The sequence below is a fragment of the Calypte anna genome, chromosome 2 (assembly GCF_003957555.1).
Source record: "Calypte anna isolate BGI_N300 chromosome 2, bCalAnn1_v1.p, whole genome shotgun sequence".
NCBI classification, from domain to species: domain Eukaryota; kingdom Metazoa; phylum Chordata; class Aves; order Apodiformes; family Trochilidae; genus Calypte; species Calypte anna.
The window spans coordinates 52,658,591-52,674,064 of record NC_044245.1 but is presented as its reverse complement, the minus strand read 5'-3'; the positions used below and the strand labels follow the sequence as shown (position 1 = coordinate 52,674,064).

Below are 15,474 nucleotides of genomic sequence, written 5' to 3'. Positions count from 1 at the left end.
AGAGTAAATTAAAAGCTGTTGAATGACACTGGCTTTGTTCTTGAAAAGATACAGGTCTGTCCCATACTGAGACTGGGGCTTAGCAATTAGGAAACTGATTACATGAAACAAAAGCAATGAAATTAGAAAGGCAAGAGAGCTGTAAACCACCATACAACCCCAGGTGACCCCCACTCAACCATGTTGAAGCCATCCACCATCTAAGGCAATTTGCTCAAAGGTTATGTAGGGACCAACAGACCACACAGCTTTGAAGAACCTTCCCACAAAACCACTTTTTTCTGTTAACTGATGAACAATTTTGTTACAGTAGTGCGTACAGCTACAGGTAGAGTAAAAAGAAAGGAACAGAAGGACTGAAATGCAGCAAGCATGTTTAACCATAAAGCTGCAAGTACTGAGACTCCTGGCCAACAGCTGGACACAACTACCAAACAAGACCATACATCTTTGTATGGCAACATGACAGGAAAAAGGGAGCCTGTGCAACCTGTCACAGCCCAAAAGAGTGAGAGTACAAAGAAAAACCATACTCTCAGGAAAACTAGAGGACAAAATTGCTGAATAAACATGCTTATTCATAGACTGGTGCTAAACAGAGCAACAAAGATAGCACTCTACAAACATTTGAAAACTACAAACTCCAAGGAGGAGGAAGAGTACAGTGTGCTGCAAGTGTGGCAAAGGCATTTCTTCACAGAAAGCCAAACAAAATTGTGTAAAATGTCTTAAATGCACATAGCAATCTAAAACATGCTAACAGAAGTAAACAAGTGAAATGGTCTGTGTGGTGGATGTATAACAACAAATGTAAGATATAGCTCTGAACTGGCAAGGAAACAAGAACTGCAAAGTATTGCATAGGGGAAGCTATTTAAACCCTGATTCCACAAAAAATGTGGGATCTTTGTTCTTAACCCATTCTTAACACTACTTAAGAAAGAGTTGATTAAAGTTGAAATAAATATTGACTAAACAAAGATGTGGATGTGCTAGATGTCTATAAAATCAGGCCCTCACAAAGCCAAGAAATACAACCCAAGAGTAACTCAAAGGTTGGTATCATCCCTGGGAAATTTTATTGTAGTAACTCCAGGCTGTTAAACATAAAGTAAAATACTGTGCAGAAGATGCAGCACAGGAATCTCTCACATCTGCTTACTTTCCTTTCACTTCAAGCCTAAGTGGCATTATGGTGATATGTAATTTATAACCTTCACCTTGATTCCTTGGCATGCTGCACTAGGATAGAATTGGACTGTGTGCAACCCACCCCTAAGGAAACCATTCACCCTAACAAGCACCAACTGGATCTTTCATATTCTTCACATTTTTTTTACTCACAGGAACTGTGCCAAGCTGCAGTAACAGTGCAGAACCAGGTGCTTCAAAACCATCCTGACTAAATGAAATTCAGAATGCAGGTGCAGCAATACAACTCTGCAATATTAACCTAAATAAATAATTTTTTTTTAAAATTGAGAGAAGCATTGGGGGGGGGGAAAGTTATTATCCCTGGAAATAAACAAGGAGAGTCAAAATAAATTGCTGCTGTTTCCCTCTGAGTAATGACTTTAGCTCCCTCTCTTAGCCTAACTACATCAAGAAGCCTATGGAAAAGACATCTGCTGTATTTATGGTTGATAATTGCTGTGAGATGCTGAACACTGAATCAGCCATTTATGTAGCCCCACTCTCAGGGAACAGACACCTCTAGCAGAGAAACAAGTATTTCTTAAAACAATAAAAAGATTAATTATGAAAGTGACTGTTGATCTGTTTACCATTTAAATGCCGTGCTTTTAAAGCTGTGTCCATAACTGTAAATCACTTTCCTTACACATACACTTCCTGATAGAGGATTATTACGGGGATGAGGAGAGGGAGAAAGCTTCCAGAGTACTTCCCCTGATTCACCTCATTCATTGCCCATGCTAAACAGCCTTCCCTTCATGATCAATTACTCAATATTCTCTTATTGTCAGTGCATGATTCTACCAATTGCTTGGAGACCAGAGCCTGCAATGAAAACAAAACAGCTCTCATCACGAATTTATGTCTGGCTCTGTTAATACTGTATGCTTACAGCCATGAATATACAGCAGGAGTGAATTCCCTGCATCTCCCTAGAAGATGAGGTAGTGGGTCTTCAAGGAAGCAAACTCAAGAGATATAAAACTAACTGCATGCTGTTCAGGCTGCCAGTTCATTCACATCCCATACTGCCCACCTCAAAATTCAGACCCTTAAAGGCAATTGTCTAATGTTCCATCCCGTAGGCTGAGAACACACTTATGGCAGAGAAAAGGGAAGAATTAAAGACTCTGCCTTTTCTCAAATCAAGAAAAGTTATTTTAGCAAACTTAATGCTCTTTCAACGTTTTAGAATCGGTTTGTCTATTAACACATGAAAAAAGTTTCATAGCTTCAGTACACAAAACTTTAGTGGCTAGAATCTATTAAGAGTCCAAATTTACAGAACAGGCTTTCTTCTTTTTGAAAAGCAAACAAATGTGGATAAAAATCCTCAATGAAACACTCCACCTGGGAAGATTTTTAGCATCTCCCTATTTCCCAAGTACTTGTGGAAGTTAATGAAGATTCAGCAAAATCAAGAATACAACTGAACATGTAACACAAATATGTAGAAAGTATTTGACAAATGAAGTTATGAAGATTGTAAAAGTAAAGGCTTTGTTTGTCTGTTTGTTTAACCACTGCTTAACCTTTTAATCTATTCCTGAGTAACAGTTAAACTACATCAGAAGGGTATCTTCATGTCTCCAGTCTGCAGTAGTTCCCCCTAGGAGGCATCAGGCAAATTTAAGTGGCCTTACCTGTTCCACTTTCAACCAGACCTAGCAATCTGGGTGTAAGATTTTTCAAAAACTAGTCCAATTTATTGTCAGTAGCTTTTTTGTTGGTAAATTATAATGAGTGCATTAAAATTAGTCAGCATTTACTACTACAATAAATAATGGTAAAAAAAAGAGGTCATTAGAGACATCCTTCTTGATAAGCAAATAAAGTTTTATTAAATCCCAGCATTTGAAGCATTTCTTATATCACAATTTACATATCTTCAAATCCACTCTATACTGATTATATAATGTAATAAATATAACTTTGACAAAGTGGTACTATTCTACTCTGGTATTATTCTGACAGTGAACTGGCCTTTTAAATAGGAAGAAGTATATATTCATTTAGTTAAGTTATTCAGATCAAATACATTCCATACACAAAAAACACAGAAAAAATATTTTAAAAAAAACCAAAAACCAAAACAAGCAGCACAGCAAATTTTTTTTTTCCTCTGGAATACTGAACACAGGTCTAAATCACACACATACAAATCAAATTGGAAAAAATATAGAAAAAGCCTTGAAGGACAATTAGGGATTGTTGTCTCAGAGGTATTTCAGAAAAGGTTAATTTCCCTTACTATCAAAAAGGAAGTTGATCTAAGATACTTTCCATTCACACTTTTTCAAAAAGCAAGATAGGAAAAGGCTTTGAAGTTTTTTTGGCACAGAAAGAAAACCTTTTAAGTGATAACTAATCATCAAGTAAACTAGCTTTCAGAAGGAGGGAGTTAGAAATAATTAAAAAAAAACAACACCAAAAAAACATACCAAGAATTAAATTACATCAGGAGAACAAAAAATTCATGAAATTATAATATGACCACTCCTAAAAGGCTTGTAGCTGTTCCTAAAAGTTCACACAAAGCGGGGCACATACAAATTAATCAAGAAGTTATCTGAACCCCTGGGATGGAAGGATCACTCAAGATAGGTTTCAGCACACATTTAGATGGAATGAGAATAGAAAGGAGGGGGGAGGGAAAACTAGCAACACATTGGGAAACTAACACTATTTAAAACAAGTTCCACAAAACTCTCCCAGTAAGGAAACATGGAAACTTACTCAACAACTAGTCTTAACACAGTAGTAACCCTCAGGGTAATAAATGAAAAGCTGCCCTTCTTCTGGTCCACTGGCCTAGAGGGAATACTCTGCCCTACTAAACCCATAACACAGCTTTTAGCTGAAGTCAAACTGATATCTAAACAGAGGCTATGAAGGCTGTCAAGATTCTCTCTACGCAAGACCATATGACACTGGGCTACCAATGGGAAGAACCTCAGATGGACCCCAGGCAAGCAGTGGGCAGTGATACATGGAAACTTTAGGATGCATAAGTACATACTATTGCAGACAAGAAAAAAGTTTACAAAATTATAGGTGCTGGGAAATAGAAATGACCCAGTCTGGCAAGTGAAGAGACTGGCTGGTCAGGTGTTTGGTTTTCAGACTAAAAGGGGAACTGACATTTCCAGCTCTACCACCAACCTTCCAGTGCACATGACACATTTATAGTATTTCTCAATATTCCTATGAGTAAAAATGCAAGATGTTTGTACAGAGGAATAGGATACAAAAAAACAGCTTAGCAGTTAAGAACTGCCTGGGATGGGTTTGTGCTGAAGAAAGGGAATAAAGGGAAACTTCAAAATTTCACTAACAGAAATCTCTAACTTTTCAAAGCCTTTCAAGCACATCTCCACACCCCTCCTGCAAAACAAGATCAGGAGCTGCAGAATAAAACACAGGTGTGGCTGATCGAGGGTCATAAAGGAAGACAGGAAAAGACTGAACATTATAGTTCTGGTCATGCCACCCTCAGCCTCCTGTGTAAGCAGCAATCTCTTTTGCCCTGTGCTACACAGGTCTCCCAGAGAGGAGGAAAGGCAGAGCAAGGGAGACCCTCTGACTACAGCTGGAGACCTCAGGCTCAGAGGCAGAATTCATACTTTATATTCATTCTTTATATTTCATACAGCAACACTGAGGTGGAAGAGGAGAAGAGCAGATGTACAGAAGTAAATTCTTTCATTGGCCTGGACAATATACCCACGTTAATTTACATCCTGGCTTTCTTAGATGAACACAAAGATATGGATGCAAGAATGGATTAATATTTTCTAATGTATCAAAATTCCCAAAATTATATTAACCTGTGTTAAGCCCTTCTAAGAAAGGCAGAGAAAAATTCTCCATCCCTCATCCTGCAGCAAGTACCCTGTCACGTGCCTGTCATAAAACCAGGCCATAGATCTGCAAATGCTACTGAGGAAAGTCACCTGCTGCAGAGTTTCGTCTTCTTAAAAAGGACACCATTTACTTTAAAACTTGAAATAAAAATTAAGAATTAACCTATCTGCATTGTTTTCAAATAGCATCTTCTTATTCTAGTAAGTGAAAAATCACAGAAGATAAATCAAGCATAAACATCAAAATAACCCCTCATAACACAAGCAAACAAACATAGCATCAAGATAAGAGACTGAGTATTTCAACTTTGGATTTTGTGCTTTACATCAGCAGGTACTGTATGCTCAGACAGCAAGAGAAGTTAAAATAATTACAAGTTTTCTTTTTCATTTGCTTTTGTTAGAGCTATTTTCAGTAAGTAATTACTAGATGCCCAGTTATTCTGGTGAAAACGCTTGCAGAAAAATAGCTACTTTCACCCTTTGGTATCTCAGTCTCCTCAGCTTTTTAACTGGCAAAAAATGTCCTCGTGCACACTGCAGAGAAGATAGCAGGATAAAGATATCCAGTCTCAGTGGAAAAAAAAAAAACAAAAAACCAAAACCAAACAACTATTCCTTTCCTGCAACATTTCTAGCAGAAGGCTTCTACTGTTTACATACTCAGCAGGACACTGTAGTCTCTTCCGGAAAACATTTACAAGTGATTTCACTATAATACATAAGAATTTCACCTGTCTGAGATATGATAAGGCAGCTGCTCAGTGGATAATGAACAGTGGAACATGAAATAGCTGCTTAGACACAGATAAAACTGAACATGCACACAACACGCATTATCTCCATGAAATCTGTGTTATCTTTAAATTCAGAATCTCAGTAATAATGAACCCAAAGAATTAATTTGCTCGGTATTTTAACATGCCCCCGTGATTTGCTACAGAGGCCTAAGATACATTTAGTGGGGTTTTTTCATCAAACTTAACAGAACCTGCTGGAGTCCACCCTAACATAGGCTTCCTCGAATAAGGATTTGCTTTCAGAGCAGAAGAGCCAATAATACTGACCAAAAAAGATGACAGAAGTCTGTCAAATGGAAAACTCCTCAAGGAGAACGTAGAATTATCTCTGTTATTTCAGCTCTGCTGCCCAGCCTCATGGGTATTCCAAAGTACATCGTCCCTGGACTGACATAAACAAATGTGTTCTGCCCAACTTTGTACAAGCCAACAAAGAAGGGATTCAGAAAGTAAGCTCCAGCATGTAGCGGGAACATCTGCCCTCCATGAGTGTGGCCAGAGAGAATTAAATTTATGTCTGGTCTCTCCTGAAGGGCCCACTTTGCAGCAATAGGCTGATGAGCTAACAGCACTATTGCATGGTCACTGCTACAACCTGTAAGTGCTTTTTTTAAATCCATACCGTGCCCTGAGTAGCGCAGTACATCTGCCTCAATATCATCAACACCAGCCAGGCAGAACCAGTCATCCGTGCTCCCTGGTGAAATAATCTTCACATTCTCATTGTGAAGTGGCTGAATGTTAAAGGATTTTAACAGCTCAAACCAGTTGCTAACATCTGATGTGTAGTACTCATGGTTCCCTGTAACAAAGTAAGTCCCCAAAGGGGAGTTAAGTTCTCCAAGAGGCTCAACAGCAGGTCGTATGATTGCTGCCTCTGAGTCAGTCAGGTCCCCCACAATCACAGTGATATCTGGTTTCAAAGCCTTAACCATTCTCACAATCATGGCAAGCTTGGTCTTCCCAACCGTGGGCCCCAGGTGGATATCTGAAAGCAGCACCACTCTCAGATTATTCATAGCTGAGGGCAACTTGTGAACTGGAATCTCCACTGACTTCACAGTAGGAGGCTGGGAAGCATTTAACAGCCCAACGACAGTCAGCACAACAGTCAGCGCGACTGCCAAAACTGGTTTCATTGCTGTTCTGTTCTTGTTTCCAGTACCTGCCTTAGCTCCTCTCCCAGCAAAGAACTTGTAAGCCTGCTCTACAGAGCCTAGAGTGAAGAGAAAGAATATAAGAATGATATAGGCCCCCAGGCAAGTATAGGCAGCTAAAGAAAAGAAATAGGGCTCTTCTGCAACAAGAAACAGCAACGTAAAGAAGCTTGAATGAGCCAAAGCTAGAAACATGAACACAGCTATTTTCCATGGCGTGAAAAAGAAGGAGCTGGCAGCTGAAGACCTGGAGAACGTGGTGACTGTGCTTCTCCAAACATGAAGAGATCCTATCAACATGAGTGCATTAGCAAAGAGTGCCATCTGCAGCCTTAGAAGCCAACGCCGAGTCCTGAGCTCGAGTTGCTCTGCCAGGTAACTCCGCGATAGCATCATGGAGAAGAAAACCACTCCTGCAGCTACTGCAGCCTTTGCTTCTAGAGGCAGTTGCTTGAAGGAGATCATCTTTGCTTCCTGACTGTTCCCTTCTGTTCTGCAGAAGTCTCCAGTAGGCAATAGTGTGGTTATGAAGGGATGCCTTGGGTCAACGAAGCCTGCAACCAGGAACCAGTATCAGCCGTTTTAAAATATTACACATATTCCCTTTTTCCCAGACTGCAGTAAAAGACTGTTACTCTGTATATCCTACTCAGAACACTGGGTCATGCAGAATCACTACCATGAAGGCAGAGGGGACATCTCTTGATGTGGACTAAAATCAGACAACTGAAAACATTGGATTTTGGCAGTCTACTTACAAGCTTCCTGGCTCCCTTCCTCAATGATTCCTTCCCCATTCCCTACCCCCCCTCCCCCCTTTTTTTTTCATATGCCATTTCCTCGTTGACTCTTCCTTAATTAGATGGCAATAGATCACAACAGTGATACAACGAATGCTGGAACCAAGTATTATAGTACTTGCAAACAATGATAGTATTTGTAAACTCTGGACATGTTATGTTACTAAGCTGCTTATGTTAACACAGCACATGTTTTTTGTTCGTTCCAAGCAGGTGGCTCCATTTTAAAAGCATTTCAATTTCCCTACATCATTCTACTAAATACAAGAGGTTTTACTAACATGAACTATATAGCAGCAGTGAAACCCTCATTGGAATAGCTAGTAGATCCATCTGTGGTGCCAGAAACTGCAGAGGGATGTACTGGCAGATATCCTTGCCTCAAGTTGTGAATAGACTTCCCCAAAGCCCTCAAAATCAGTAGAACTAATGAAATCCACATAATGTTTTGCTACTCACTTCCATTATATGTGCAGTTCCCAAAACTCTACAGCTACTTCAGCATATCCTGGTCTACCAGGGTACAATTCAGTTGAAAAGGGATTAAAACATCACACACTGAGCACCTGGAGAAGTAGAGGAAGCACCAAGTCTAATACTTATCTCTGCTCCAAGACTGAAAATAAGGAAGCAAGCACCAGTTATGCTTGAATCGTACTGGAATTCCCTCTTTTGTTCTGTATTTTCCTCAGATTTCTTAGTGCCCCATTTGCATACTTCTACTTAAGATAAATCTGTTTCATTTTAACCATAGCTAAAAAAAAGTTCAGATGATCTTTGGTAACATACAATATAGACCAAGTCTGAGATAACAAACTACCTTACTTTAAGTGCATGTCACTGTCTGGTTTTCAAAACACTTCCTATCTCTGAGTCCACGCTTAATTAGAAAAAAAGTAAGCAATCCTCAAAGCCAGAAATATGTCAGAACTAGGCATGAAAGCAGCTTTGTAGGGCTTTACAGTAAGCCTGAGCCCAGAAGACTACAAACCCGAGTTTACCACGTCGCTTATCTGCAACATATACTTTCTAAAGCTAATTTCAAAGAACATGAGCACCTCTGTGATGATAGGGCCCTGCTATAGATTGAGGATTAGACCTCAGATTTAAGAATACTTCTGCCCTTATTGCTTGGTCAGGAAGCTGTGGGCTGATAGAGAAATCGTGCATCCCAGCCTCAGTTCCTCAAGCCCTTTCAGCTGTTACAACACTATTCTTAAAAAATAGTGCTATTTTACACACATGCCTCCACAGAAAATAAACAAAGTTAGGATGGTAAGAGTGTAAGAAATGCCTTTCTGGTTTGAGTCCACAGTTCCCCCTGACACCAGGCCATATTCTGTCTGGACAACGACAATAAGGAATGCTGTTTAAAGAAATAAGGTGACCCCAGCGTCACTGTCTGTGACCGGCTTCCTTCATACTCCTCCAGCAAACAAAGCTGTTACATCAGGGATGCCAGAAAGTAAATCCCTGCCCAGCTATTTTTGGATGTTGCTTATGAACCTGCTGTACTTTAATTTGGCTAATCCTTTTCAGGAATCTCTTGCATACTGCCTGCTTCTACAGCCTCATGTAGCAATAAATTCCTGGAACTCACCAGATACTTTTATTTTATCTGCTTTAATCTAACGACCGAATCAACCTCTTCAATAGTTATAATTTGATATCACTTCATCACCCTTCTTACCCACCACCTTCAGATGTTTTCAAGCCTCAGCCTTAACCCCACACCTCAGAGATCATACTTACTGTCATCCTGCCCCCCTTTAGTAACTAAATGTCTCCCGTGAGGCTGCGCTACTTTTCACACAGCTTTATCCATCCCTGCACCATTTAATTAGCGACATCTCCCAAGATAATACCGAGGCTCTGCTTCAAACTCCAGGCATTAAGCGACGAGGCACGGCTCCCACACCAACTGGGAAAGACCGAGGATTTGCCTCGGGCCCTGGTGCTGCGTGACACCCGGGCAAAGCAGCAACAAGAGAGTCGGTGCCGAACCTGGGCAGAACGGGAAAAGCTCCTCTCCCTCGCCTCAGAAAGAAACACACACACACACACTCCCCACAGGAAGAGCAAGTTTTCCCATGGGATCCGCTAATGAAGTCTCGGCGCCAGGTAACTGCCGCTCGATTTCCGCCGCCTGTCCCCCCCTAACCCTCCTCCACCCCTCTCCTTCTCCATGAGCTGCTTAAAGATCTCCTTCACCGTGAGCTGCTTAAAGAGGCCTCATAATAAAAAACTTCACAGAGCGGAGCCTGACCGGTGGAAGGAGCACAGCGGGCAGCCCCGTTTCAGCCCGCACCTCCAGAAGGCAGGGGTGTGTGGGGACTGGGGAGGGGGTCAACACAGCGCTCACCGCCCGGGGAAGGCGAAAGAAGAGCAGGCAGGCACCGCCAGCCCCTCCTCAACGCCAAACACCTCGGGCCCGGGCCCAGCGCGGCGGCCGGGGGCAGCCAGGCCTGCTGAGGAGAAGGAACCGGCCCCTAGCCCCCCACCCGCCGCCACACCTGCACCGCCTGCTCCCCACCTCGGCGCAGCCACAGGCCCAGCACCTGCGCCCTCCGCAACACCGCCCCTGAACCACGGGTCGCTAATGGACTGAAAACGGACCGAAGTTAACTGCCTCCCGCGGAGGCGGGGGGAGGGAGAGGAGGATGAGTGCCCCTGACAGCCGGGAGCCCGCCCAGCGGACCTCAGGGCCTCTCAGAGCTCGGGGCTGCTCCGACAAGCGGGGGCTGCGGAGGGGGTGCCCTTGAGGGAAAGGGCAGGCGAGGGGACGCACCTGAACCCGGGGGATCGCTGCCAGGCCGGCCAGCGGGAGCAGGAGCCGCAGCAGTAGAAGCAGCAGCATGACGAGCGGCAGCTGGCAGGAAGCGGCTGCAGCACGGGCGCTCCCTCAGCCCGCCGGTCAAAGAGACAGCGGCGTCAGCTGACTGCCCCGCCCCGCCGGGACCAGCCGGGACCAGCCGGGACGGGCCAGGTCCCGCCCTGCTCCGCCCCTCCGAGAAACCGCGTGTGGCGGCAAGGGCATCTTCGCTTATCACAGGCAGAAGCGGTGCTGGCGTTGTGCTTTCAGGGCCCTCCCTGCCCGTGCTTGCCTTCGCTTCTCACCGCCTCCCCGCACCCCATCGGGCCCAGGCTGGAGGTACTATCACTCCTTCACGCTCTCCCTGTAATTCCCCTGGCTGACGGGTTAAAAAGCCGAAGTGTCAGCAGAAGCTTGCAGGCGACTGAGTGACAACACTGCGCCTTTAACTGGCTGCCCTGCGAAGTGCCTCGGGACTGGTAATGATTAAGATTTAGAAAATAACGGGTTAAAATGTAGAAAACCGGGCGTAGTGAGAGAACTTGTTTATCTTTGTCACAGGTAAGAGGAACTAACTTTGTCTAGGTAAGCATTAAGCCGGAGTTACATTGTCCGCAAGGTTTACTTCACAGAAAAGAACCAGGGACAAGCAGTGATGTTGTCTGGAGCCCTGCCAGCTCAGCAGAGGTGAAAAACAAGGACACCCTGAAGAAGACTCGGAGCCTTCCTCCAAAAGACCCCTGCCCACAGTGCGCATGGGTGGAAATTTATGTTAACAGCTGATTTGAATAACCTCACTTAGAATCATAGAATTGGCTGGGTTGGAAGAGACCTCAGAGATCATCAAGTCCAACCCTTGAACCACCGTTGTGGTTGCTAGACCATGGCACTGAGTGCCACATCCAGTCTCTTTTTAAATATCTCCAGGGATGGAGAATCCACTACTTCCCTGGGCAGCCCATTCCAATGCCTGATCACCCCCTCTGTAAAGAAATTCTTTCTAATATCCAACCTAAACTTTCCCTGGCACAACTTAAGACCGTGCCCTCTTGTCTTGTTGAAAGTCGTCTGGGAAAAGAGACCAACCCCCACCTGGCTACACCCTCCTTTCAGGGAGTTGTAGAGAGTGATGAGGTCTCCCCTGAGCCTCCTCTTCTCCAGGCTGAACAGCCCCAGCTCTCTCAGCCTCTCCTCATAGGGTCTGTGCTCGAGTCCCTTCACCAGCCTGGTTGCCCTCCTTTGGACCTGCTCCAGGACCTTAATCTCCTTCCTAAACTGAGGGGCCCAGAACTGGACACAGTACTCGAGGTGTGGCCTCACCAGCGCTGAGTACGGGGGCAGAATCACTTCTTGTATGCATATGCATGTTTCTGTAATACATGTATAACTTTGTGTAATAAATAGTTGCCTGCATTTAGCTGCAGTGTGCAAGTTAGGAGGACAGATCCCCCTTGCAGCCTGCTCTTTAATAAACATCCCTGCTTTATAACCTTTAGTGGGTTGTGAAGTTTTTAAGTAACTCCAGGGAGCATCGCATGGGTATATGGCAACCCGAGGTGTTAAAGGCTATGGCCTTTTTTATTGTTCCACTCCAGGAACGTGACAAGCTAAAAGACAGATTGCAGAATATAATGTAAAGCTTTCTGATGCACCTTATTTGTGCCACTACCTCTAGAGTGCCTCTTGTTGATGGGTTTAGCACCAGGTCACATTTGAGGAGGTTTTCACAGTGTGGACATGTAGAAAGGCCATAATTTTGTTTTTCTTTGAAAGAACTCTGGAGCAGAATGTGGTGGGCTGCACAAAAGTCTGTAAGGTCATTGCTAATACCAAAGCCAGCTATTTTAATGTTCATATCTGCATCTAGCAATAGATTTTCAGCCTGGAAGAGACAGTAACTGCAAATAACAACTGAAAATACTTAAATTAAAATGCTATTGCTCATTTTTAAAAATCATAAAGCTGAAACATCTGCTAACATTCCCTTCCTTGCAAGGTCTTTAGGTGTGCTTTAGTCTATCAAACACATAACTCCTATTTAAAAGCTCTGTGTACAACGACTTAAAATTATGGGAGCTTTTATACTACCTGAAAACTGGGTTACTACCATCCGTCCACTTACTCCACAGGTATTCATCCTGAGCTACCATAAGCTGAACTGATTTAGCTAGACAGCTACCAGCCTAAAACTTTCCAAATTCATGGTTAGCATTAAGGAATACCAGTTTTACTTACTAGATTTGCTAAATGCAGAAATACACTCTTCCAAGAGCTCTAAAGTAATGTGTAATTCATTAGCTGCAAGAGTCTTACAGATACAGATTGCAGATACAATAAATAGTGTGGTTTTGGCAGGAAAACACAGACCACAGTTTTCCAGTAACTGGCCCTCAATCTTCAAATTAAACGTACAGGTTAAATACATAGAATATTATAGGCAACAGACCTGTAAGCAAGCAAGCAAGCAACCTCACTTGTAATAGTTTTCTTGTACATTTTGAAATATCCTCTCTTTTAACAGTGTCTACTTTTTTAATGTAGACATATCTTTTTCAGGATATTGAGAAGTCTGCTTTCCCTTTTGCCTATGAGGTATTGTTGTAACTGTGTTTGTTCTTTTATCTTATTAGAGAATTGTGCAACAGATTCACTATATAGCCCTAACCCTATAGTGCAAAGACCGTATCTGCTTAGTTGCTTGATTATGACCTTGCTACTTCTTGTTGCTGCATCAACTTCTTGGGATTCCTGAGACTGGGGGAGACACTGAGAACTGGGCATTAAACTGTGTTGGAGTTCTTACTTCTGCAACTGGGACAGTTGATAAGGCCATCAGGAGCAAGAGGTCACTATGGTTCTTCTACTCTTTTTGTGGAAAATAGCTTTGCAAGAAATTGCTACGCTTGTTAGCAGTTTCAGAGCTGTTCCAGTCAAGAGAGCTTGGTTTAAAGCTAGGTTGTAAAATTACACAGAAGAGCAAGATGTTGCTATTATGGGAGATGTTTCATGCTATCTACATAAGGAAACTGCGTAAGCACCTCAAGGGGTGTGTCCTAGCTTAAAGCAGCACAGTACGAATCATTATTTGTCTTTGTCCTAACAATGTTTGATTATATTAAGCCTGTTCTGTTTCTTTAGCAGGGAAAGGATTGTTCCAATGATTGGTAATCAACTATGTCCTTTTGCCATTTTAAAAGGTCCTTTTTTCAGTGTATTCAAGCTTGTCACTATTTGTGGTTGTTTCTTTGCTGTTTTATGCTTGTTTTTCCTTTTTTAGCTCAAAAAAAAAGAGAGAAAAATTCAAACTGCTGTAATCTGCATACACTGATCCTCATCAAATGGTTAATTCTCTGGATCAGAGTCAGTAGTGTCAGAGTATTTATAATTATTAGATTCACTTTCACTAACAATTGGTGTAAGAGACGTTGAAGTGCTAGCTTTGTGGAATTATCACCTGGCACCCAACCTTGTGCAGAGTTGGAATAAAATGAGATCTTGTCTCTGTGTGTTTGATTGGCTTAGTGCACAGCAGGCAATTAAACCCCACATTTAGGACAACAGCTTTGGCAACCCAGATGGAACTGCACTGACAGCCTTGCCCTGTTCATCTTGCCATGTTCAAAGGGGAGGAGAGACTGGAGTGGACTCCAGAGCGCACCGACCTGCTGGTCCAGGCCTCCATTGGCTCCTCCATCTTATCACCAGAAAGGGACACAAAGGTGCAATGCTTGAATTGAGATACTCTTGCAATTAAGGGTAATTAACGGTAAGGGAAGAAAAACAGTCTACTGCTTATACCCCATTAGGATGCATCCTGAAACATGGGGATGAATTTGGAGGGAATCCCCTAACAAAAGAAAGTTTTTGAGATAAAATATTGCTCTGTTATTGTGCGGATTCTTGTTTTTAATAGTAATCCCGTGGTAGTGAAATGCATGATCTTTCTGTCTCTCTAACTTCTCATATTCTCTCTCTCCTTTTCCTTCATCCTCTTCTATTTTATCTTCTCTTTTTTTCCATCATACCTGTCTGCTATGTCCTGCTGCTATAGCTGCTGCTATGACAGAGAGTAATAATGAGAGACATGGGTGAGTAAAAATCAGTCCAGGACAGAGTGAGACATGTAAGATCATTGTCCATGAGGAATCCCTGAGACTGAGCATCATTAGGATTAAATCAGTGTGCACTTTGCTGGGAAGAGGGGCAATGAGTGCCCCAAATAGAAGTAAGAAAGAGAGGCAACAGGAAAATTCAGAAACTGATGTGGATTTGGTGATGTTGGAGGAAACTGACTCAGACTGAAGGGGACAAGAGGAAATTATTAATAGTTCTTCAGCTGATCCTCTGGCCTCAGTTAGGCTGGGGGATGAAACTATAGTGGTTTTTATTAGCCACTGGAGCCACACACTCAGTAGTTATTAGTTGTAAGAGACCTTTAAGTAAAATTACAGTACTGATTGGTGGGGCAACAAGAAAAGCGAGTTTTAATGCCATTCCTGAAACCGATGGAGTGCATACATGGAAATAAGAAATTAACTCATTAATGTCTGTGTGTGCCAGAATCTCCCCTGCCAATATTAGGACGTGATTTGTTGAGAAAATTGAATGCTCAAGTAACCTATTCTGAGAATTCTGCGCAGTTACATATTCCCCAGGAGGTGGCGTGAAAGGCACAGATTTGCTAGAAGAGGCACCTTCTGCTTAGGGAACCTGGAGATGACATTACGAACACAGTAATAGATGTGGTGATTCCTCTGGCTTGGGCTTCAGAAGAACCAAGTAGAGCAAAGAATGGAACACTTGTTAAGATAGATTTAAAATCTGGAACTTTTCGCGTAATGAAGAAGC

At 42.7% G+C, this 15,474-nt stretch overlaps 2 protein-coding genes across 3 annotated transcripts in view; both read right to left on the bottom strand.

Annotated features, from left to right (window-relative positions):
* Positions 1-10,741, bottom strand: part of GLB1 (galactosidase beta 1) — a 61,469-nt gene extending 50,728 nt beyond the window's left edge. Inside the window, exon 1 of one of the 2 annotated variants that reach the window (XM_030445211.1) lies at positions 10,603-10,741. In XM_030445211.1, coding sequence (XP_030301071.1) covers positions 10,603-10,671 — 69 coding nt within the window. In that variant the 5' untranslated portion in view covers positions 10,672-10,741. The remainder of the gene's footprint in view (positions 1-10,602) is intronic. The other variant, XM_030445212.1, reaches the window with a different exon arrangement.
* TMPPE (transmembrane protein with metallophosphoesterase domain) lies at positions 3,599-10,767 on the bottom strand. The gene is made up of 2 exons (XM_030445214.1): positions 10,603-10,767; positions 3,599-7,568 (listed from the first exon to the last, which is right to left on the bottom strand). Exon 2 carries the CDS (start codon positions 7,477-7,479, stop codon positions 6,163-6,165), a length of 1,317 nt encoding a protein of 438 aa, XP_030301074.1. The 5' UTR covers positions 7,480-7,568; positions 10,603-10,767; the 3' UTR covers positions 3,599-6,162.
* Between the last annotated feature and the right edge of the window lie 4,707 nt (positions 10,768-15,474).

Bases quoted from the DNA above. Each gene is read 5' to 3' on its own strand.
- TMPPE (XM_030445214.1), bottom strand. From the start codon at position 7,479: ATGATCTCCTTCAAGCAACTGCCTCTAGAAGCAAAGGCTGCAGTAGCT.